This window comes from Agelaius phoeniceus, chromosome 4 (assembly GCF_051311805.1).
Source record: "Agelaius phoeniceus isolate bAgePho1 chromosome 4, bAgePho1.hap1, whole genome shotgun sequence".
Lineage (NCBI taxonomy): Eukaryota > Metazoa > Chordata > Aves > Passeriformes > Icteridae > Agelaius > Agelaius phoeniceus.
In genome coordinates, this window is record NC_135268.1 from 33733099 (window position 1) to 33755100 (window position 22002).

General features: G+C 41.0%; 1 protein-coding gene across 8 annotated transcripts in view; it reads left to right on the plus strand.

Moving 5' to 3' along the window:
- Positions 1–22002, plus strand: part of RAPGEF2 (Rap guanine nucleotide exchange factor 2) — a 184525-nt gene that overhangs the window by 34947 nt on the left and 127576 nt on the right. Inside the window, exon 1 of one of the 8 annotated variants that reach the window (XM_077177253.1) lies at positions 621–946. The exons of the other annotated variants lie outside the window; for them this stretch is intronic. Within the exon in view, the coding sequence (XP_077033368.1) occupies positions 944–946 (3 nt within the window). The 5' untranslated portion in view covers positions 621–943. Of the gene's footprint in view, positions 1–620; positions 947–22002 lie in introns of those variants that run through there. 8 annotated transcript variants of the gene reach the window in all.

Below are 22002 nucleotides of genomic sequence, written 5' to 3' on the forward strand. Positions count from 1 at the left end.
ATGCTTTTCTTTAATAGAAAAAAGCAGTTCAGTTACCTGAAAAATAGTGTAAAACACTCGGTGAATATTGATGTCACTTTGTTACTGTTGATGGAAATCACATTTTTCTGCTAAACGCATTCACTAATTAATGCTGGAGGCTTCTGGAACTTTTGAATGTAAAAATAGGGGTTTCCTGCTAGCAAGCACAAAAGAGAAAGTTTCTTCCAACATAAGACATGTAAACTTTTGAGATTAAAAAGCAAAACAGAATTGTGCTCAGAGTTGTTTTTCCTATATTTATGATGAATTCACTAAATTTTGAGCACATTCTGGGTCTGTTAGATTGTGCTTTTTACTCAGAATTGCTTAGTTTTCATTCTGACTGCAACACTTGTTTCTGCCTCAAGTGCTTTTGAAAATTCTTCTCCCTAACCCTATTTTTAGTTAATTTTTTTGCTTGCTGCCCCCTCCATATTTCTGAAGGCTTGCCTGTCATTCAAGTCCATGAAGAAAACCCAAAACTTAATTCAAATTTGCCACAGTGGTATGAAGCTTAGATCGTATACAGCTTGAGGAATATCTGTATTTATCTGTCTTCCTTATATACATATAGGAAGACACATCATGTATATCTTAAATTGAGGCTGTGTGGGAAGGTGCAGTATTTTTCAGCTCAGGTGTCCCTGAATTTGGAGCCAGATTGGAATTTGCCTGTGAGTGTGTGTTCTAGAAGCATTATGAAAGATGGAAATGTTTTTGTCTGAGGGGTGAGGTTTCTCTGGAGGTTGGAGGCACACCCCTCCTGTAGCAGCCTGGCTGGTAGGAGCTGCTGGGAAGAGGGAACTAGAAGACATCTTGGTAAGGGGAACAAGCTTTTTAAGGAGTGTTGCTGTTCTTCCAAAGCAGAACTGTCTTCTGTCACCAACAGCTTCAGGGTAACACATGGAGCAGCCAAATCCCAATGGTGAGTGTATTACAGCCAGTGCAGCACTGGTACTTTATTACACTTTTGTCAGGAAAAGCTTGTATTATACTTTTGTAAAGTAAAGGTACTGATGAAATGTCTGAGTGTTTCTAATGCAATTTAATTTACGATAGTGCTAATTTGGATTAGGGGGTGGTATGGCTTAATATAATTGGTGTCATTGCAAGAAAAAGGTACATCAGAGAGGAAATCTTTGAGAATGGATCAGTGAAGTTCTATTATCTGATAAGGGTAGGAAGTGTTTCTTTCTTTTTTCCCCTTCTTTGTGAATCTTCTACTACTCATGATCCTGGGATCCATCCTTCTCTTCTTGAGATGCAGTTTCACAAAGCAGTATTGAAAGCATTTGGATTTTCTTGTGCTTCCCTATTTTTGTCTCCCCTGTTCTTTTCATCACTCAGGAGTGAGCCTAAAGTACTGGGTACCCGTGGATTGGATTGGGGTGTGATATATGTTAAACCCATCCTAAACTCATGTTCCTGATAAAATGTTCCTAAGCTGCCATCTCAGTTGATGAGTAATACAAGCTTTTGTTCTATGCTTCTTCTTGAAAATCTGAAGTATGATTTGAATACAAGTCAATATGTGCAGATAGGCCATTAACTACAAAAATCTTAATGAAAGCTCAGATCTACATTTTCCCACAGGTGTTTTTAAAGTATCAGTGGATGTGCAGTATGTGACAGCTTCATAATCTCATAAATTATTATTAAAATACAAAACTAGTTCCACTGTTCAGTGTTTTCTGTCATTACAGCTCAGGTTTGTCTTATGCCAAGAACCTGGAAAATATGAGACTTGTATAAACTATTGTATTTCTCTTCTGTTCACCTTTTTGGGTTGGGTGGGTTTTTTTGTGTTTTTTTTTCCTTTTTTTTCTTTTGAGGTAGTGCTCCTGTCAATTCAAAGAAAGGAAAAAATACACCTTGACCCTTACTTCTAATCTTCTCATGTAACCGATGGACTGCTGAAACAATAGCAGTCACATCTGATACAACAACATCTTATTTATAGGTGGAAGCAGCTGCATCCTCTGTCTTTGCATGCAAGAAGACCTATTGTTTTCATGTCTCCTGGTTAATTAGACTGTGAGAAAATGAAGGCCTACTGTAAAAGCACTATTAAAAATAATTATTTAACACCAAAAGAAATGGAAGATGTGGCTGGTGCAGCTGGTTCTTGAGCTAGGTGTAAATGAAGAAGTTATCAGTGCTTACAGTCATAGGATAGCCTTGAGTTTGCTCATGGATTCTTATAGTGTATTTAGCATTTGGCTCATTAAAAATACCAATTTCCACAGGCCTGCAATTTCTGATGACTGAGGCCTGAGCATTGAATAAGTTCAGCTTGTAGGGAAAATTCCAGGGGTGCTGTCAGCAGGTGCCTCTGTCCAGTGCTCACCAGGTCATTGGGGCAGACAGTTGACAAGATGACAGTGGGGAGTGGGTGGCACTGTCTGGTGGTAGTTTTCAGCTAGGAAATGCTCCTCTGGGACCAGCTGGCTGACCTCTGAATCTGCAGCATGGAATTTGGGAGCTGTAATGGATTGTTAAACCTTCTGTTCTCATTTTTTCCCCTCTGTTGGATGCCCTAGATGGAAGGAATGATTTCTGTCTTCATGGGAGAGCTCTCCCAGGCTGAGGAAAGCGTCTGAGCTTCATTACAGGTCCCTGGAAGTCTGTGGATGAGCAGCCAGGAGATCTTTTTCTGTGCCATTTCAGTCAGGTGTTGAGTGGTGTCAGCACAGCCTGTGAAGCACAGAATGCAGCTCAGTGCAGTTCCCCCTCATGTAGCACATGCTCTTAGGAGCTGAAAGGTGTTTCTCATCCAGTTCATGCTGTGCAAATTAAAAAAATATAAATTGGTAAATGTATCTATAGGATGATAGGAGCATTAGAAGTGAGCATTTATTTCTTTAGTGCAAACTCAAGTGGCAACAGTGCTAGGTTGGTTTAAGGTCTTTTTTGTGAAATATTCTTTTTTTTAGAGCACATGCCTTTGAAATCTGTGCAAGTGGAAGTCTCTGACTAAATAATTAAGTGTGGAAAGATCAACCAACATACAGGAACTCTGGTGTCTTCTGTAGCATACATGTAGCTGACAGCCAGTTTGTCTTTTGAAAGCCATCTGAAGTGGTGTAAGTGATAAAATTTGCTGAGTTCTTTCATAAGAGGACTGAATGTTTTTAAACAATCTACATAACAAAAACTCCAGTAGCCCTTGAAATTTCTAGTTTGAAATGTCTTGTTCCAGGTTCTGGGTTACTGAATTTCACTTTACCACCTTTCACTGAGCAGGGATTTGGAAGACTGATATGTGATGCTTGCTTGCAGGCAGTCATCCAGTCTGGGTACCTCAGAGCCTTCTCTTGGCTCAGCTAACTTCATCTGCCTTTTTAAAAATTTAATTTTGTATTAATTTTATTTTTATATATTTATATGTTTTTTAAGCTTGGTAAGTTTGTGTTCTAGGTCTGACGCTGGTTGTTTTTCTTTCCTTATAAAGCAGTTATGAACGTTTTTGGAAGGGAATCCCATGTCTGAATTGTGGAATATGTTGAATAGATAATTTTTAAAAAATAAAATATTATTTTGCTGATTGGTTATGCTGTTTAGTACTGATGGTTACACTGTTCCAGCACAGAGGATTTTTTTTCTATGGGTAGGAGGGTGGGAGTTGGGTAAGGCCTTTTTTTAAAATTTTTTGTTTTTGCCTTTGGCATCCATTCTTATACTTTAAAGGTAATTAAAAACAAAGGACTTATTTCACTGGTCAGCTTGTTATTTGGCCTGCATTGTAATGTGTTTATAGTAATTTTGGCTCTCGATTTAATTAATCTAGAGCATTTTGCTTGTTGAGTTAGACATATTAAATGGAAGTTATCAAGGTAATATCTTTTCCTTCTGGAATGTATTTTTAGTTTTATAAGAAGTCATTATTAGGGAGATGTTTTGCAGTGTTTAGGTGTCTTGACCCTTATCTTGTTGAAAATCTAGCTTCAGTAATCTTAGTATTAGACTGCTTTGTTGCACAGATTCTTTGGTAAATAGATTAATCTCTGAGTCTTGTGACTATTAATCTTGCTCTGCTGCTTAGGTTTGTTGAGGGATTTTCAGTAATTAGGACATCTTTGTGCTTGGTCTCAAAACAGTTACTGTTTTTTTTTCTCGTGTTGTAACTGTGAAGTAGGAAACAACCAGATGCATTATTTGGTTACTTTTGCTTTTCATATTGCATAAAAAGCTTATAAATATCTAAGTGTTTTTTTTTTCAAGATATTGACCTGAGGCAGAACCTTCTAAAACCATATTAACAGTGGGATTTGGTGTTGAAATGTTCATGTAGGAGATATTAAAAGAAAAAAAAATATAGACTTCTTTTAAAGAGCGCAGGCACTGCACTGCATCTTCTGACACGTCGCTGTGGTTGCTTGTAAACTGTGAGCCACGGTGAGGCTAAATCAGGAACTGTAATAATGTCATAATGTATTTCTGCAGGAACGTGATTCTTGCTGAACGGTGCCTAGGAGTTCAGACAATCACATGGTCTCTTCTTTCTGAGAGCTTATGCTTACTAAAAGGGCTTTGTTGATTTGCCTCTTCGTGCCCTTTATTAATACAGTGTTCTGGAGAGAAGTGGTGGTACCAGGGGCAGTAGAATACTTCTTGTTTGGAAATCTTGTGTATGTTTTGTTGCAAGACTATTGCTGCCAATTATTGAATTTTCAGCATTTTACAATTGCTTCAGACTAGTTTAGGATGCTTTTTAGTATCAAATGAATAGAGAATAGAGGAAAAGTTTTGTGTGCTGCTGCTTGGTCAGGATTATTGTGTTCATTGTGTAAATGGTCCGGCCGTAACCCTTTTTCCATATGTGATGTTGTTGTTGTTTTCAATAAAGCATGCACTCACCAACAAAGCACTTTCTGGGAGTGAAGTTGGACTTTCGTGGGCCATCTCAGTGTTGTGGGGAATTCTGAGACTTTCTTCTGCTGGCTTGAGGTCAGAAATAAAACTTATTCTTGGTAATAGTCGTATTAAGGATTCAAACAGCAGGCTGTTCAAGTGAATGAAATACTGTTAACCAGAAGGGCAATGAGAGCATTTTTTGTTCTTTTAATTTGCTTAAGAGAATGAGATTACAGCCAGAAAATTGTCTTGTCAGACAGCCAGATACTGACTTCCTGGTCTTCCATTGCCAACAGCTCCAGCTTCTCCAGCTTCTCCCTGCCTGAGCCCTCTGCCAGCTTGCCATGAGAGCCAACAGTGAGAGCTTGGGCTAGTCCTTTCCTTGTTTGTTGGGCAAAATGTTACCTATCAGAGATCTAAGCATGGCTTTTTAAATGAGATCTGAGAATTTGGGTAAGCTGTGTTTACTTCAAAATTAGTGAAGCTCCATTTTTCTTGAGGTCAGTCACCTTTTATTTGTAACATGCAGAAGTATAATCATAGCTTGAAAGCAAGTAGGATGTTCGGATTTGCTAACATAGAACTCACTTTTAGTTACTGGACCAAGGAAAACTCTGCCTTAAATATTAACTTTAATTTAGAAAGTCTGGAAAAGCTGATCTTTTGTTTCAGGTCATTTGTGTTGGTATGAAGTACTTTACAGTTTTGGGTTTATTAATATTTAAAGAGTTAGTCTGTGAGTTTAAGAATCTGTGTAAATATTTGTGTTTTCAAGTGTTTCATGTTCTCAAGTTGTGCCTTCCTTGTGATTCTCATCCTCTAAGGTTGTTCCTTCCAGTTTATTTGAATTTCTTCATTATTTCTCTCTATTGTAAATCTTCCATGCTGTCAAAAAAAGTTTGAAACTAGCTAGTGGATTCATAATTCCAAAAGACAAAAACTGAGATATATGCAGGATGTGTACAAAAGCCTTCTTTTCTTCAATCAAAAGAACAAATATCTTGTAATAAAAGATTCACTTGATTCACTTTTTTGATATGTACCTTTGAAGGACTGGTTTGCTAGAAGCTTCAGCTCCTATTATCTCATTTCTCTGAATTATATTCTGACTTTTTGGATCAGATTTGCAGGTTTCATCAGTGCCTGTAAGGCAGTTAGTATAGTACTCAATTTTTTTTTTCTTGACAGCATCTAAAATGAAGCTTAAGCTCAGGTTTTATTTGCTGATAAACCTTTATAATTTCAGTCAGGTTTCTTCTGTGAAAGGTTTTTTTTTTCCCCAAGACTTCGTAGGCATAAATGAATGAAGATAATTATAAAAGGCTTCTGAAAAGTTTCTGAAATCAGATGTGCTGCCACTCCATTCGTTTATTACTGTGACTTGTGCTTATTTCTTTGGTTATGTCTCTGGATCAGCATTGAATGCAGTATTTGTTCCCCAGTCCCTTGGGAATTCTAAATCACTTACACCACAACTAGGACCAGTTGGCCATAGATGAATTCCCAGTTACCAAGTGAGACCATACCAGTGCCACAAGGTGATCAGCTATTGCCAAAGCTTCAAAAGGAGAAATGCCTAAGCATCTGTTGTACAACCCTGCTTCTCAGAAAGTGCTTTAGTCCACTGTTTAAAACTTCAAAATGCCGTAGTTAAGTCCCCAAACACTTAATATCCTTGAAGTTACTCCAGAAAACTACTTCCAGAAAGCACAGAACGGGGAAAGCTGTAGGCTCTCTTACAGTGGCATTGTCCTGTCACGTCCCTGTGCCCTCACAGCTGTGACCATTCCCCCAAATGCCAAAGGAGCACCCTGCCTGACACCTCCAGCAGCCCCATGATACAGTAAAGGATATCATGTTGAGCCTGAACTGGCTGGAATTATCAGCTGGCTCCCTAAAGGGCACATGGGCTTTTGATACACTTCTGTGGCTAACTGTGCTCCATACGTGCCCTGTGTGTGACTGTAACCTTAACCTAGTAAATAGCTAACCTCAAATAGCCACCCTCTTACTTCTTACTCAGCTGGTACTTCTGTAAGCTCACAGTGCAAGTTAATAATTTCAGAGAGTATGTGTTCTTGCATTAAAGCTTGAGCTTAGAGTCTTGTCATGTGCTGTGGGAAAGAAAATCAAAATATCCTTGGAAGGAAACTGCTTTGTAATTTAAGGTTAGAAATCGATGGCTTCTTCATATACTAAAATGAAAATGTACTATTTCAATAACTAACCCTTTCCCCCAAAAACCCCCAAAACAGCCATTTGCTGTTCTTGACTTGTAAGTTAACTCTTAAAAACATGAAAAAAAGAAGCAGAAAGAGAAGTGCAAGTCAATGGTAAAAAAAAGTGCAGACCTTGACCCCTGGGTTAGACAACTGTGCAGAGGCAGCTAAATCATGACTGTAACTCTGGGGAATCTCCTCTGGCAAAACTTGCTGTTGAAACTGGAGGAACAACTGTGTCTGTCTGTCAGCGTGGTCTTTCATCTGTACAGTACCCACCCGAGCAGAGCTGGCAAAGACAGCACATAGTACATGTGCTGTATCAGTACATAGCTTGCAATCATCAGGCAGTCTCTGGGAGGTTGCAAAAAGATCTTTCAGTCCTTCAGGGCAGAATTTCAATTTAGCAGGGCATTCATGAGTGAGGACTCCCCCAAACTGCATGCAAGGCAGGTTTTATGCCGCCGTGTGCGCTAAATCTAAGTGAGCAAATAGTATTTGGCCAAAGTGGAGTCAAACTGCAGAGAGCTTAAATTTATTATTTGTGACAGAGATCCACAGCCGAATCTTGCCTTATTTTCAGTCCATTCAGCAGTGGGAAGATAAATATAAAGCATAAGCACTGCAGTCTTGGTGCACTCAAAGTACAGAAGGGAAGGAATCAGAATATTTTGAGTTGGAAGGGACTCACAAGGATCGTTGAGTCCAACTCTTAAGTGAATGGCCCATATGGGGATCAAAGTCATAACCTTGGCATTATTAGCACCATGCTCTAACCAGCTGAGCTAACTGAAGCTGCAGGGTCCCCTATTTGAGAACAGATATAAAGTATTTACAAAATTTACAAGAAAATGATTGCATTGCTGGTTGTTCTCCTGGACACATCCAGCTTATGCGCTCGTTCTAGGAGCTCCTGGCTGCTCCTCGTACGTTCACAAGTGCCAAAAAGCTTTAGTTAAAAGTACAGCTGGAAACTCTGCAGAACTTTTACCAGATTTTGCAGGATTTGGCTTGCCATTAAATGTGTGGGGTCTTGGAGCTGCTGCTGGATTCATTCAGACTTTTTCAAGTATCTGAGACTGCCAAGAGAGGTGACAAGTTCTTTCCTCCCCTGGTAGATTCTTTAGGGCTGTTTTGCCTCTAGCAGCTGCTTTGAGACCTCTAATTCATTTCTGTGCTGACCATCAACTAACTCTGTGCCTGTTAGGGCTGAATGCTAGTATTACTGAAACTACAGAAGGGAACACACTAGAAATGTACCAAATTAATTTATTTGAATTAAGGATGAGGAAAAAGCAAGTGGTAGATGTATTTGCCAGTCCTCAGCAACTGATAGTTTCACAAAGGAGCCAAAAGCCTCACATCTTTCTGAAAAAATCAAACTTCTGAAATGGGTTAAGAATGGTGAGGGAGGTAAGGCAGAGAGGCTAATGTGACAAGGTAAAACCTTATTTTGTCAGAAGATCTCAGCTGTATTGCATGGGTCTTGTGTGTAGAAACAATGACTTTATAGCCTGAAAACACTTGTTTGTATTGTGTTGTGGATGAAAAGTTTGCAGTCTGACTACGGTTTGTTAAACTAGATAATTTGTCTGACTGCTGACCACTTGTAGATTAAGTAGATAAAATCTGACAGACAAGCCACTCCTTGATGTGTGACACTAGAAATAATAATCACAATCTGTGTTAACTGAGAATGTTGTCTTCAAAGGAAGAAGTCTTAACACTTACAGGCTTCCCTGTCAGTTTACAGGTGCTGTTATGATTTTTCAAAGAGAGGTCAGGTCCTGCAGGATGCTTTAGTTGAGAGGCAGCAGGCATACTGAGAAAAACTTGTGATGATGTAGGAATGGTGTAATTACTGAGCTCTATTTTTAGACTTGGGGGTTAGTGAACAGGATGCAGAAAGCACCTTGGATTTCCACAGAGCTAGTTTTGATCCAGTTCTGTTGCTCCTGAGCTGACTCCCTGTGGATCTGCCTTCTGCATCTCACTCTTCGGGGTTTCTGTGGCTTATTTCTCCAGCAGAGAAGTGCTGCCTAAATGCAGTGGAGGCTGTTGTGGGTATTGCCTGACTCCTGACTTAATGAGCCCTTCCAAGTGGGGCTGGGGAGCAGAGAGCAGAAACAGCAATTAGTTCTATTGGTACCCACAGACAGCCATGGAGGGCAGAGCTAATAACAAACCTGCCTGGATCTCAGCTCCTCGAGCTGAGCACCACAGGTGTGGTGTCCTTGTGCCTCGCCCTCCCACCCCTCTGCAGGCATTTACCTCAGTGACCGTGGCCAGCCCTTGGAGGAGTCCTCTGCTCTTAGTCACTGGCACTAATCATCCCTTTTGCTCTTAGCCCAAAGCCCAGAGTCTCTGCTGAGCCTGGTGCATCCACACTTGCCAGCAGATGCTCCTGGAGTAAGGCTCCTGGCTGCCACCTGGCTCCTGGAGGACATGGCCGTGTTTCTGCATGGTCTCCCATTTTTTTGTCATCCAGCATCACCATAGGCCGTTGTATCTTTAGGAAAGGTTCACTGCTGTTTGAAATTGCGTTTGTCACTCCTGTGTTCTTGCGGCAAACTCGGGTAAAAAACATGGACAGGTGCTTGTTTCTTCCATGTTTTAGGGCATTCTAGGGCTGTGCAAGCAGCTAGTTAGCTTTGGTCATGTTTATTAGTACAGTCTTAGGAATGCTTAGATAGTGATGCGGTGCTCAAACCTGCTTAGAGTTGGGTTCCTAATTGGAAGGGTTTCTTGCCGCTGAATGTGATGTTCCGATGGCAGAGATTGCACCTATTGTCCAGCTGAGTGCTTTTGGGAGGGGTGTGATATTTCACTGCCATGCCTTACCTGAGCTCTCTTTGGAGTTGTTTTTAATGTTAAGAGTGAGTCGTTAGACTCTGGAGATAAGCAGTAATCTCTGATGAGGAATGTGCATACCTTTAATGTCTGATTTTGGAGACAACACATGATTTTAAGCTGCTCTGAAGGTATGCACTTGGTTTAAGAACAAATGTCCTTTGCTCAGGAGTTGATAAGCAGTATCTTGTTAAGATGTGGTAAATGGATGACTCTCATGTGCTCAGTCTAAATTAGTTTGCAAATCAGCTGATAAGTTTAATGTATCAAGAACTGGTTATAAAGTTTATAAAAAATGATGCTCAAGAACTAGGCCAAAATACTGTTATGAAACCAAGGGGGTGTGTTTTATTATACAAGAAAAAATTCCATGTTATATCTCTAACACGTGTTTAACTTGCACTGAGCAAAGCATGTGACATATGGTCCTACTCTGGAAAGACTTTGGAAAAACCTCTTTCCCTTTAATATGGGTTGGATTAAGATTCTGAGAGGCTGCCTGCTGTTGTCCTGTGGACAGGGTTTTCATGTGTCGCTGTGCTTGGTTTCCCAATCCCACAACACTTGCTGTTGGTCCTTTGGAGGCTGCACCACCTGCTGTGCAGGTGCATGTGTTAATGTCCTTCTTTGTTGGGGCTTCTGGGGAGAGAAACGAGTACAGCATATGGAGGGGCGTTTTTGAACTTCGGTAAAAAAATAAAAATCAGCTGTGGCGTGACAGGCACATATCTCACTAGCAGCTTGTAGGAATTAAACTCTAATGCAGTAGATGGTTTGTGGGCCAGCCTAGAGCACTCACTGCTCTTGTGATGCCTTGTGTTCTTAACTGTAAGTCCTTGGTCACAAAAAAATATCTGGCAATATCTCTGTCTCTTTATGGTTGTTGGTAGAGTTATTGAAAAACGTGCACAGGACCAGCCAAGTCAGGGAACAGAGTATGTGGCAGATCAGCTTAATTCACAGCTTCCAGCCTTTTCGGAATCTCCTGTGTGTGTGATAGTGGAAATCGTGTCTGTGTGACCAGCTCTGTGTTCTGTGGTACAAATGCAGTGTTTAAGCATGGAGCTGGCTATTTGACAAAGGGTATAGGTGTTAAGTCTTGGTGTTGAGCTGTCTGATGCATGGAAGTGGATTTGGATCTGATGGGTGCCTTCAGCAGGTGTGATGAGCTGAAAAGGATTTCAAAGAGCTGAGAAAGAGCTACCTAGAGCTGCTAACGGGGGATATTTGAGAAGGGTGGTTCCAGATTCTCTCCTATGGTTTAACAGTACAGCCGAATGATTTGTTCCCTCCAGAAGGGATTTTTTAGGGGCTGGCAGAATGAAGTTTCATTGTATGATTTCTCTTGTATTCTTCAAACTTCCCTGTGGTTCCGATGGTTTTCCCTTGTGGCTGCTGAGCCAGGTAAGACTGAACCAAGACCCTCAAGCCCTTCCTTCCCTCGAAGGGCAGTGCTGGGTGACTCGAGCTGCAGCTGCTCTGTGTCACTTGCCCTTAGCAGGCAGAGGCAGGGCAGACGGGCTGAACCCAGCTCATCCCCAGCCAGGCTGTCTGTCTGTGGGTGCCTGCATGGCTTCTCCTTGTTGGACTTGCACCACTAAAGGGTCACAGCACAGCCCGAGACAGAGAGGAGGAAGCTGTGCCAAGCGGGGTTTGCTCACTGAGGTGTCAGATGGACCCAGTGCCCGAGAGAGCATCTTCATCTCATCCTGCCGGGGCTGGCATTGCTCCTCTGTGTAAAGGAGGCAAAAAACGACTAAAGTCACACTTTCCACAGAATAAACATCGAGCCTGAATTTATGGAAGTCCTATCCATTCAGCAGTGGAAGGGCACTAGCTTGTGTTTTCCATCTGGTTTCATGGCTGCATTTACATTGTGAGGGGGCTGAGAGGGGCTGTGCTTCACCACCACCATGATCCTACAGACCTCTGTGGGTGTTTGCCCATTGGAAGTGCAGATTTCTTAGGAGATTGGTGCTCTGCTCTAAGAGTGAAAGTGTGTGCTGAAGTCAGATCAGAGCTGCGTCCCCAGTAAGCCCATCTGAAATATGGAAATAGATTCAACCCCGAGTAATACTTAAAAACAAACAAACAAACAAACCTGAAACTTACTTCCCTCTCAGAATTCTACCGTTGCTTATAGGAGGAGAAAAAAAGAATCCCAAAAGATAATAATTTGGAGTTATTAAATGCAATCTCTGTTTCAGAAAATGAGAATTAAATTCAGGCTTGATGTGTATTCTGTGGAAAGTACTTTAAAACTTTAGTTAGTTATCTGTTTTCCTCCTTTACACAGACGAGTAATGCCAGCTCTGGAAGGATGTGACCACCAGTAGCTTTTGAGATTAATTTTTGGGTGAAGAATGATTTGACATGCAAGTATGTACTTCAGTATGATCATTTGCCTGATAGCCTGGGAACAATTTTCATGTGACCTACTGTTGATGCTTCGAGTAAGATTTATATCTCTTGGAAGCAATGCTCTGAAATATGTTGCAAATGTATCTGCTAACAAAGAAAAAGAACATGACTCTTGGCTATCTTGTGTGTGTAACTTCTGGGAAAATTTTATCTGTCTAAATGAATTTTAATGCTTTCTTTAAAAGCATGAATGTAAAGGATGTATATTGGGATATAAACTTTCAAAATTGTGGTGTAATATTTTCTCCCTCTTCCTTACGGTTTTATTGTATCTACTTCTTTTTTTTTTTAGACTCATAAACATTAAGAAACTGAGCAACATTATTTCCCATTAATAAAACCCCAAACTCTCAAAAGCAAAAAGAAATAGTGCAATTTTCCTTCAGGAGACGCTCGCTGTTGCCTTTGTGGTTGGAAAGAGGAATTTATTTTTGTTTTGTTTGTTTTGTGTTTTTGCTTTGGTTGGTTGTAAGCCAGCGATATAAAATGATTGTAAGGCAGCCACAGAAAACAAGTCACTGTATTTTCTGTTGATTATAGTACTACTGAGATATTTTCGTAGTAAGTTCTGGCAGAGCAGAGCTCTCTCAACGCGTGCGGGTTCCCTTTGTTTCTGGATCTGGGTTGTCATGGTAATAAGCCATGGGAGCTGCAGCCCGGTGCTCCTCGTTGCTTAAACCCAGCTCAGTGGTGGTGGTTTGTGACAAGTAACCTCTGGAGGAGTGGTCAGGGTCTCCCCTGGCATCATGGGCTTCTAGAAACTCCAGTTCACAAAGTGGAGGTGGCCCTGATGCTCTGGGTAGCTCTGCAGGAGTGTATTGCTGGCTGGGTTGGGATTGAATTGTGCCTGGAAACTGATTTTTCTTGACGAGAGTGGAGCTCGTGTTTCTGGGTAGTTTTGGGGTTTCTTTGGTTTTGGGAGGAAATGCACAAACCAGAGGGTGGAGTGTGATGACATTCAGCACTTGGGACAGTGCTGAAACCCCCATTTCATTGCTGGGCCGCTCCTTCCCAACAGCACAAGAAGGTTTGTTCCAAGGTCTTGTTTTAAAAGCAAGACATTGCATTTTATAATGCAGTTATGTCTGAGAAGTTGGACAGTTGGATGAACGTAGGCATTTGGGACTGCTGCAGCTTCAGATGCAGGGAGCTGGTCACAGGTGATTGTGCAGAGGGGGCTTACTGGGTACCCCTTCATCAGCTCAGCCACATTGCTGCCTTATCCTGGGGCTGAATTTACAGTTTGTTCACAAGGGAAAGCTTAAAGTGTTCACAGGAGCAATTACCACATATCAGTTGATGAAAGGCGCCTCTTCTATGTCCCTGTGACATTTTTGCTCATGATTTGGAATACCTGCCCCATTTAACACATCTGGGCCACCATGTGTTCATCCACCATAAATACCAGTATGCTATGAAGTATGCATTGTTGGGATTTATGATCACAACACTTTTAATGATGCATTTGAAGAAGGAATACTGTGCAGCTGTGGCTATAATGTTAAGTACCAGGACCATGCTTTACAGAAACTTAGTTTTTTTCAGAAAATAGATTGCCCTTGCTCACTATAAGGGAGTTTGTATGACTGTTTTGTCTAGGTCAAATTTGTAGTGATGTGCTTCCTTCATGGCAAGTTGTTTGCCTGGCTTAGTTATTCATAGGTTGTGTGAACTACAGTCCTTGTGAGTATCCTGGTTCCATGGATACTAACCTGCCTGCTATGAAACCTGTAGACTAATTAAGCACTCTTAAAAAGCCCCCCAAAGCCACTACTAAAAGTATCTGAGAACTGTCATATCTTAATCTTGCTCTCACAGCTCTTGGGGAATCCTCTAAGCACAGCTAACTACTGACCCTATTTTTGGAAGGCAGCCTTAGGTGATCCACCATGGTCTTCTTTTCCTGGCCACCTTAGTTGTGATGTTGATCTCTAGGCTGATGTCCTTTAAAGTGCATCTGCCATCACAACTTGATGTCAACTAGGAGTTACTTTTTGACTATTAACTCCAGGACATTTGTGTTTCAATTAATTTTTCCCTTTTCAGTTCCTGATTTTTTTGAAATTATTTTTTTTTAATTGAAAGCTGCCAATCATTGTAGTACTGTATATCTGAATAAACTTACATGAAATTGGTCTCTGCTACAAGTATTTGTTTAAAAATAAATACCAGCATGTTTGGTAACTGATCTATTTGTTAGTGCAAGATTGATTTTTGTTAGTAGTATACTGGGTGTCATTTCATATAGCTAGTGAAAAATATGGGATAAGTAACCCTATCTCAAAACAATTTGAAACTCTCCTTAGCATTAAAAATCCCCTCTGCAACAAAAGGTGTGAATATTTTTGCAGTGAATGTGAAAATGGATTTAACAGCCTTAATACAAACCTCCAACTACTGGTAATAAATACATATATATATTTAATGATGAATAACTGAAGTGCCTTCTATAATTATGGACTATGCTGTCAGTAGGAAGGATCTTTTGTGGTGGATCTTTTTCTTGCATTTGGACATGCAATCAACCTTTGGATTTCTGACTAGAGAACTTGGGCTTTTGTGTTAAGCATTTAATTGTCTGACTTCTGAGAGTCCGGAAGGCAGACAAGAAATGCACTGCACTACCCTGTAATTTCCTACACTCATTACTTTGCTCATGGACTTCTATGCCATGGCAGGCTCTAATTTCCCATCTACCCTTTCCATGTTCATTCCCCCATCTTAAAGGATGATTATAATAATGAATGTCTTAATTTTTTTTTTTTTTTGCTTTATTCTGCTGAAAGCTTTATGACCAGCAGGATGTGTTGAATCAATTGGACTACTCTTGAGACAGTGTTAAAAGTCTGTTAGTGTGGGTGGGTTGTCAAACCTCCCAACTCATTTTTATACACTTTCAATTAGGAAAAAAAAATCTAAAATGCAAAAATGAGCATGTAATGAAATTGTCTTTTGAGGGGAAACTCTTTAGAAAGAAAATAATTCTCAGCATAAAGTATCTTTGAAAGACAGGAAAGCTGATTTCAGTACCCTGCTGAAACATCATATTTCTCTGCAGTTGTTTTACTGTGATCCTATGGTGTTTCTCCAGCATCTGACACTGAAGCAGTAATTCAGTTAAGTCTTTGGAAATGTATGTTGTTGTTCTGTACTGGGACTACTCCCAGGAAAATGGGATTTCTCCTTTTTCTTTATGGGGTTTTGGAGTTGCTCCTGATTAGTTTCATGCATGGGTTCTTCAGTTCCATATAAAAATTGCCTGTTCCTCCAGTTTAAAAATTCCACCCAGAACAAATATCCCCACCCTCCCCATGGTGCAGTTAAAAATAACAATTTTTGTGTGTCAACAACTCCTAACAAGATCAATACACTATCTCTTCTCCACTGCCTAGAAGAAGTGAAGGCTTGGGTTGGCTGGATGGTCTGTAAGCTCCCTGCTGGTAAAGGCTGATTCCCAAGCTTGGTTGCTGTGGAGTGATGTTTTGTCAGAAATTTCCCGGAATATCATGCATATTAGTTGAGATAAATGCATACAGGTTAAGATGGTAAGATTTTCCAGAACTTTCAGGTAAATTTACAAAACGTATGTTCTTCCTTAAAACATGGCCCATGGAATTTCAGTCATGTATGAATGAAATGAGGGTTATTAAACATATGTAATTTCACTTAAATATTTAATTTCTTCTTGTATAGCTGCCAATTTAGCATCAATAAATTATTCCAAATAACTTGGGCTTTAGTTTATTTTAAGCCACAGATCTTTATGTACAATAGTAAGAATGGCTTGCAGAAAAATGTTGTTGTAGCTTACATTAAAAAAGAAAAATGAAATTGGTAGTATAATAGGTTAGATACTGGCAGGCTTTCCATGTGGTAGTGCCCCCACCTGAATTTGAAGGTCCTGGTGTAAGAAAAAGAATGTTAAAAATTTGCAGACAAATACTTCTTTTTAATCTCTTTATGGCTCAGTGATAAGTGTGTACATACCTGGGCATGTTCCTGCACAGCAGCTATGAGTGTGTTTGGGTTTTTTTCCACTGCTGGCACAATGGAGGTGAAGATGAAATATTCATCTTCATGTGTGCATGGCAGTGATTTTGGTATCAGCAATACTGGATTTTTCAGTCACCATGGAAGTCAGTTTTTGTGGTTTGCTCCTGTGGTTTGCAGGTCAGTATTTGCAAGATGTGAGCTCACCCTTGGGTGAGTGTTCAGTCCCCCTGAGGCTTTGCCTGCAGAGGGAGGTTTGGCTGGGGTAGCTCATGTGCTCCCCCAGTCCCTGCCCTGCCTGCCCACCTTGCTGTCCCTGGAGGATGACTTGCTGGGTGAGAGCCTGGCATTCTAGTGTGCCAGATGGGAACAAACCTACGTGGGAGTGGCCACAGCTCTTCTGTGCTCATGGAAGATTTTGTGTAGGCTGGATGGGATTGGTGTTGCTGTGGTCCAGTCTCTTTCTTTTGGTGGTGCTGACACTGCTTTGGTGTCAGTGAGCCAATACAGGCAGCCAGACAGGCCAGTGCTAAATCAATAGTAGAGGGAAAAAAAAGGAATATAAGTGCTTGGTATAGCTACCTTAGTGGCTGAGAGTAATTTGATTTCAGGTATTGTGTGTGTGAAGAAAAGGGGAAAAGAGAGGATCCTACAACTACAATGCGAAAGAGAGGCAGGACTTCAACAACCTGGGTTTGGGCTGTGGCTTCATTGCTCAATAAGAAGAAGAAGAAACTTGGCATTGCTGCTCTTGTTAGTACATCACAATTTGGGAAGGTCCCAGTCTGGGCTAGAATAACTGTTCAGTCAGCCATATAGAAATGTCTCTCTTCCTGCCAGCAGTTTCATGGTCTGTTGAAGCCCATCAAAGACTTGGAGGTCCCACCTCCTCCGGGCTGCAGGAGGGTTGCCTCCCTGGCCTCAACACTGGAGCTTATGAGTGTGATGCTGCCAAGAGAGCAGCTCAAAGTTGGGTCCCTGTGAGCAGGTGCTCACCCTGGGGCCAGGGAGGTGGCAGGAATCAGCATGGAGGGACCAGGTGGGACCTCCTGGCGTCACAGCAGTGAAACTTGGGCTTGGGGTGAGGTCTGGTAGGGCCACATGAGATGGGGAGTGGTTGCACCCCCTCCATTTGGAGCCTGGTTCTCCTGGTGGTTGGCTGAGTGTGAAATAAAGATAGGTTATTTTTAAGAGATCAGCCTTTCAAAATACATTGCACTCTCAGCACGCAGATCTTTTTGAGCCTCAGGTGAATATTAGGTGCTTTGAAAAGTTGCTTTTTCTTCCTGTCCTTCAAGACCGTGAATCAAGAAGTTAGCTTGGTTTCTATTTTTCCTTTTGATTGAAAGAAACCAAACTATCATAAGATGAAAGCTGCTGTCTGCTTGTTTGCCACATCACAGAAATGAGTGAATTTCCTACTTGGAGAGCAGTGAATTTCTCAGGATTTTGCTTAACTGTGGCAAGGATGAATAGTTGACTTTGGCCTATAGTTTCACACCTTAATGCAAACCAGGACTGAAACCAGTGTAAGCTTGCAATTTTTAGAGAGGTTTAATTTTTTCAGTCCAAAATAGCAAATTTTCACATCTCTATCCTTAATAAAGAAAAAATCTCTTCATTAAGCTATTATGAATTTGGGGCCAGCATTCTGGTTTGAGTTTCTCTGGTTTGTGTAACTGGCAAATATGCTTGAAGCACAAATCAAATGGATAGAAAGTCTGGGCATAAACATAGACAGATTTTTATTAGAATGGAGAGCAGAGGTAAGGTTGCAGACCAGTATGTTTCTGCAGATCTAATTGAAGTTGAGCTGTGCTAAAACTTGTCTGTTTTGTTTCAAAGTACAGTCAGAAGTTTAAAGTGATCCATCTGACACCAAGGAAACAAGTAAATTAAGAAATAACACTGAATTAAACAAATTTTGTGTTACTTCCCACACAGCAACCCAAGCATATGACTTTGGCTGCATTACAGATTTAAGTGTAGATTAGATTTCAGTCTTTTAGCTTTCATTTAAATAAAAACATGCTTTAAAAGCTGCACATTTTTTGTGCTTTGCATTTAAGTTTTGGGTTTGGAGATGTTTTCCCAAGCTGTTGCCACAACCTTTGTGCAGCAAGATCAGCTGAGGCTTTGCATGGCTTTTACCTTTTCTTCTTTTTTTTTAAATTCTGCCGGCTAGCTAAACCTAGGAAGCAGAAAGCTGGTAGTTCCTCTGTGCTTTTGGGTAAGTAGTCCTTCCTGCAGCAGAATATTTACCCAGTTGTGGTGGTGATGATTTAGCGTCGCTCCTCTTGGCGTCTTCAAACTCCGACCAAGTTCTATTGGAAACAATGAAGGGAGAAAGTGGAGAGAATGGCGTTCTCTGGCGTTTCGGTGGCTCGGGCTGCCCTCCGGTGGTGATTTGGGAACACGCCTTGTGAAAGCTGCATCCAAGGAAGCGTCTGTGCTGTTGTCACTCGCCTACTTCTGCATAGCCTGGGCATCAGCTGGAGGTGGCTCCCAGGGACACTGCAGCACTGCTGGTGTAGGTCACAGCGGGCTCACATTGAGCTGCTGCTTTAGGGGCTTTGGCATAAATCGTGTAGGCATCTCATGTCCTTTAAAGATGGAGTTCTTTTCCTGAGAAATTGAGAAGTTTAGCATTTTTTCTAGGGTTTTGAATATCAAAAACTTTCATAGCTTACATGCCTAAGTTTATGTGTGTGTGTGTGTGTGTGTTATTTTTGTGAGAAGGCTTCATTTCAAGCACTTGGAATCTGCATAGGATATTGCCACACTTGGCACAGATGTTTCCAAAGGACTATTGCATTCTGTCAATTCACTTTGAATTAAGTTGAAACAGCTATTTGTCTTCAATAAAGAATATTTTTGCCAAGTAAGCGCAGTGCAATTTTTCCTGAGATAAATGGAAAACTGATGTGACCTAGCAACAATAACTTGACATTCTGATTTTATTTTTTTTAAATTGCCTTCCCCCTCTTTAATGCTGCAGGCTGACTGGAAGTGTGCAGAGCCTACTGACCATGTGTGAATATATATTTGGTTTTTTGACTATACTGTAGTTTTTTGTACTTTGCAGTATTGTGGAGAAGTCGATTGAAAGGAGTGTTGCTGGTTTTTTGTTATTTCAATGCCAAACTTTTGGTGCTAGAGGGAGCTGTTCCCTGCCAGACGCCTCTGGAAAGATACTGCTTAAGGAATGGGCTCACTATGGCACTTGTCAGAAATATCCAGTGCATGGCAGCTGAGATGTTAGAATGTTTTCTTGCTGCCCCTTTTTTTTTTTTCCCCCAAACTGGAAAAAGCCCCTCACCTTAGTTCTCTCAGTGACGAGGTATGTTTAGCCAGCAGCTGTGATGGAAGCACAAGTAAAGACTTCATTAATTGTGTTTTTTCCCTAACCTCTCCCTTTTATTAAAGAGTTTTTTAAATTTTTTTGATTTTTTTTTTTTTTTTTTTTTTTTTAAGTCAAGGACCTCCACAATCTGGAGTTCCTCATCTGGGGACCTATGGGATGCTCTATTTGCAAATATTTGACAAGTATACTTGTATTTGGAAAGCGAATTACTTACTTTAAAAAAAGAGTTCACTAAACATACCTTGTTGCTTGTGAAATTGGTCAGAATGACTTAAGGCTGGGCTGGGTGAGGCTTTGAACCACCTTATCTAGTGAAAGGAGACCCTGCCCATGGCAGAGGTGTTGGAATTATGATCTTTAACATCCCTTTTGACCCAGACTGTTCTATGGCTCTATGACTCCCTTCCCTGATTTAATGCCTTCTCCCTGCACTGAGTCACTTCAGCTGCATTCCTCTCGGAACACAACCTGTGTTCATCACTCCTTTGTAACATCTCAAGGGTTGGTCACTAGCATTGTGTCACCCATCAGGTTTGGAAACCACATGCCCATGGGCCCACTCCTGGGTCTGTAAGCTAGCATCCTTACTGCTTCTCTGTTTATTCTTCTGTGAATACTTTAGAGCAGATAGCCTCTGCCACTCCAGAGAAAGATGGTCGCAGAAAGTTACTCTCCTTTTTTCTCTGCTTGTTGTTAGAGACACTTGCTGGAAATGGGTTAGAGCAGCACTTTCTGGCCAGGCTCTTTTCCATGTAAGATGCTGCTACCAGCATCTGATCCTCAGTGGTCCCTCCCAGCTTCCCATGGCAGCTGCTGGCTGGCGCCGTGGAGTGCGGCACGTCCGGATGAGCGCAGTGGTGCCACAGGGATTGCCTGGCTGCCATCTCACCCTGCTGCCAGCTCAGGGCTCCTGGGAGCCCCTGCTCACCTCCAGCCTGTCTGGCCAGTGAGCAGGTCCCTGACTACAGCAGGACATGTCTTTCCACACACTTTTATTTGCAGGGAAAAAAGCAAAAAGGCGAGCCACTGCTGTGTTTTCTCTTCAGAGCCTTGTGTGTGCAGAGTCCCTCCATCCCAATTACTTTTGTCTTTGATGTGCCCTCTGCTGTTTGCAGGACCAAAGCCTCTGGAGGGCAAAGGAACAGAAGGGCCAAAACTGAAGTGAATTGCAGCACTTTGGCTTGTGTGTTTCTTCTGCTTTTTCAAAGGGATCATTTGCCTTTTCTGCTGTGAGAAAAAGACATTCTTTTTGTAACAGAATGAGAGACATCTATCTAGCCTTAGCCACTGTGTGTAACTCCTGGTATCTTTTCTGATCTGTGCCATGGTTTTAACAAGTACAGCATGTTTCTGCACTTAAGGTATTTCAAGGAATTTTCTTTTTCTTTCTTAAGTTCAGGTTCACTCTGCGACATCAATTCTTTGTCTTTGCCCAAAGAACATTCTTTCATTGTGTCCGAAAAAGTATTTTTGTATTTTTAGGCAGTTTTAAATTCACAGACATTTCACAGTGATCAAATCTTGCATAAATTTCTAGCTTTGATATATTCCATTCCTTGAAAAACATCTTCTCACAGCAAGTTACGAGAGTTGTGTTGGTGTTAGTTTATTCTCAACTTTGTCTGCCTCAGTTAGTGATTGAGGACTGTTGCTCAGATTTTTAATGAATTATGGATCATACTTTGTCTCTCAACTAGCAAGACTTAAAATAAGAAAAAGGGTGATGAAACAGCATGAAATCCATGAGCCAAAGATAAATCACTCTAAATAGACGTTGTTGGCTTCACTGAAACTTTCTCTTAAAGGCTGTAGGTATTTTAAGTATAACTTGAGCAAAGCCTCTAGCCTGGCATTAGTGTTTCCACAGTTGCATTTTAGGGTGTTTTAGTCTTGGATGTTGTTTTCATATCTTTATTAATGTTTTGTCAGCTGGATATTGGCGGTCCACAATGGTTGAATATAAAACTTCACCATATTATAATTAGGATCATATTTGGTTTTTCTTATTATGTCAGTAATTTTCTGTTCATGCCAGCATTTTTTTCTCTTTTTAGATTGTAGGCTATCTTCTGCTTGAAGAGGATGCAATTTTATAAATATCTCTGTATAATGGAGTATTTTGTTAGACTCTGTTGTACTTTTTTTATTTTCTCCTGATTTCTTATGACCTTGCTTTGCAAAGTAAATGAAAGTTTTGGGGATGTTGGCTTTGGAAAGCAGAACTGTGATGGTAGCAAAATGGTCACTGTGGTTCTGAACTAGGCTTGTTTCCTAGACATAGAG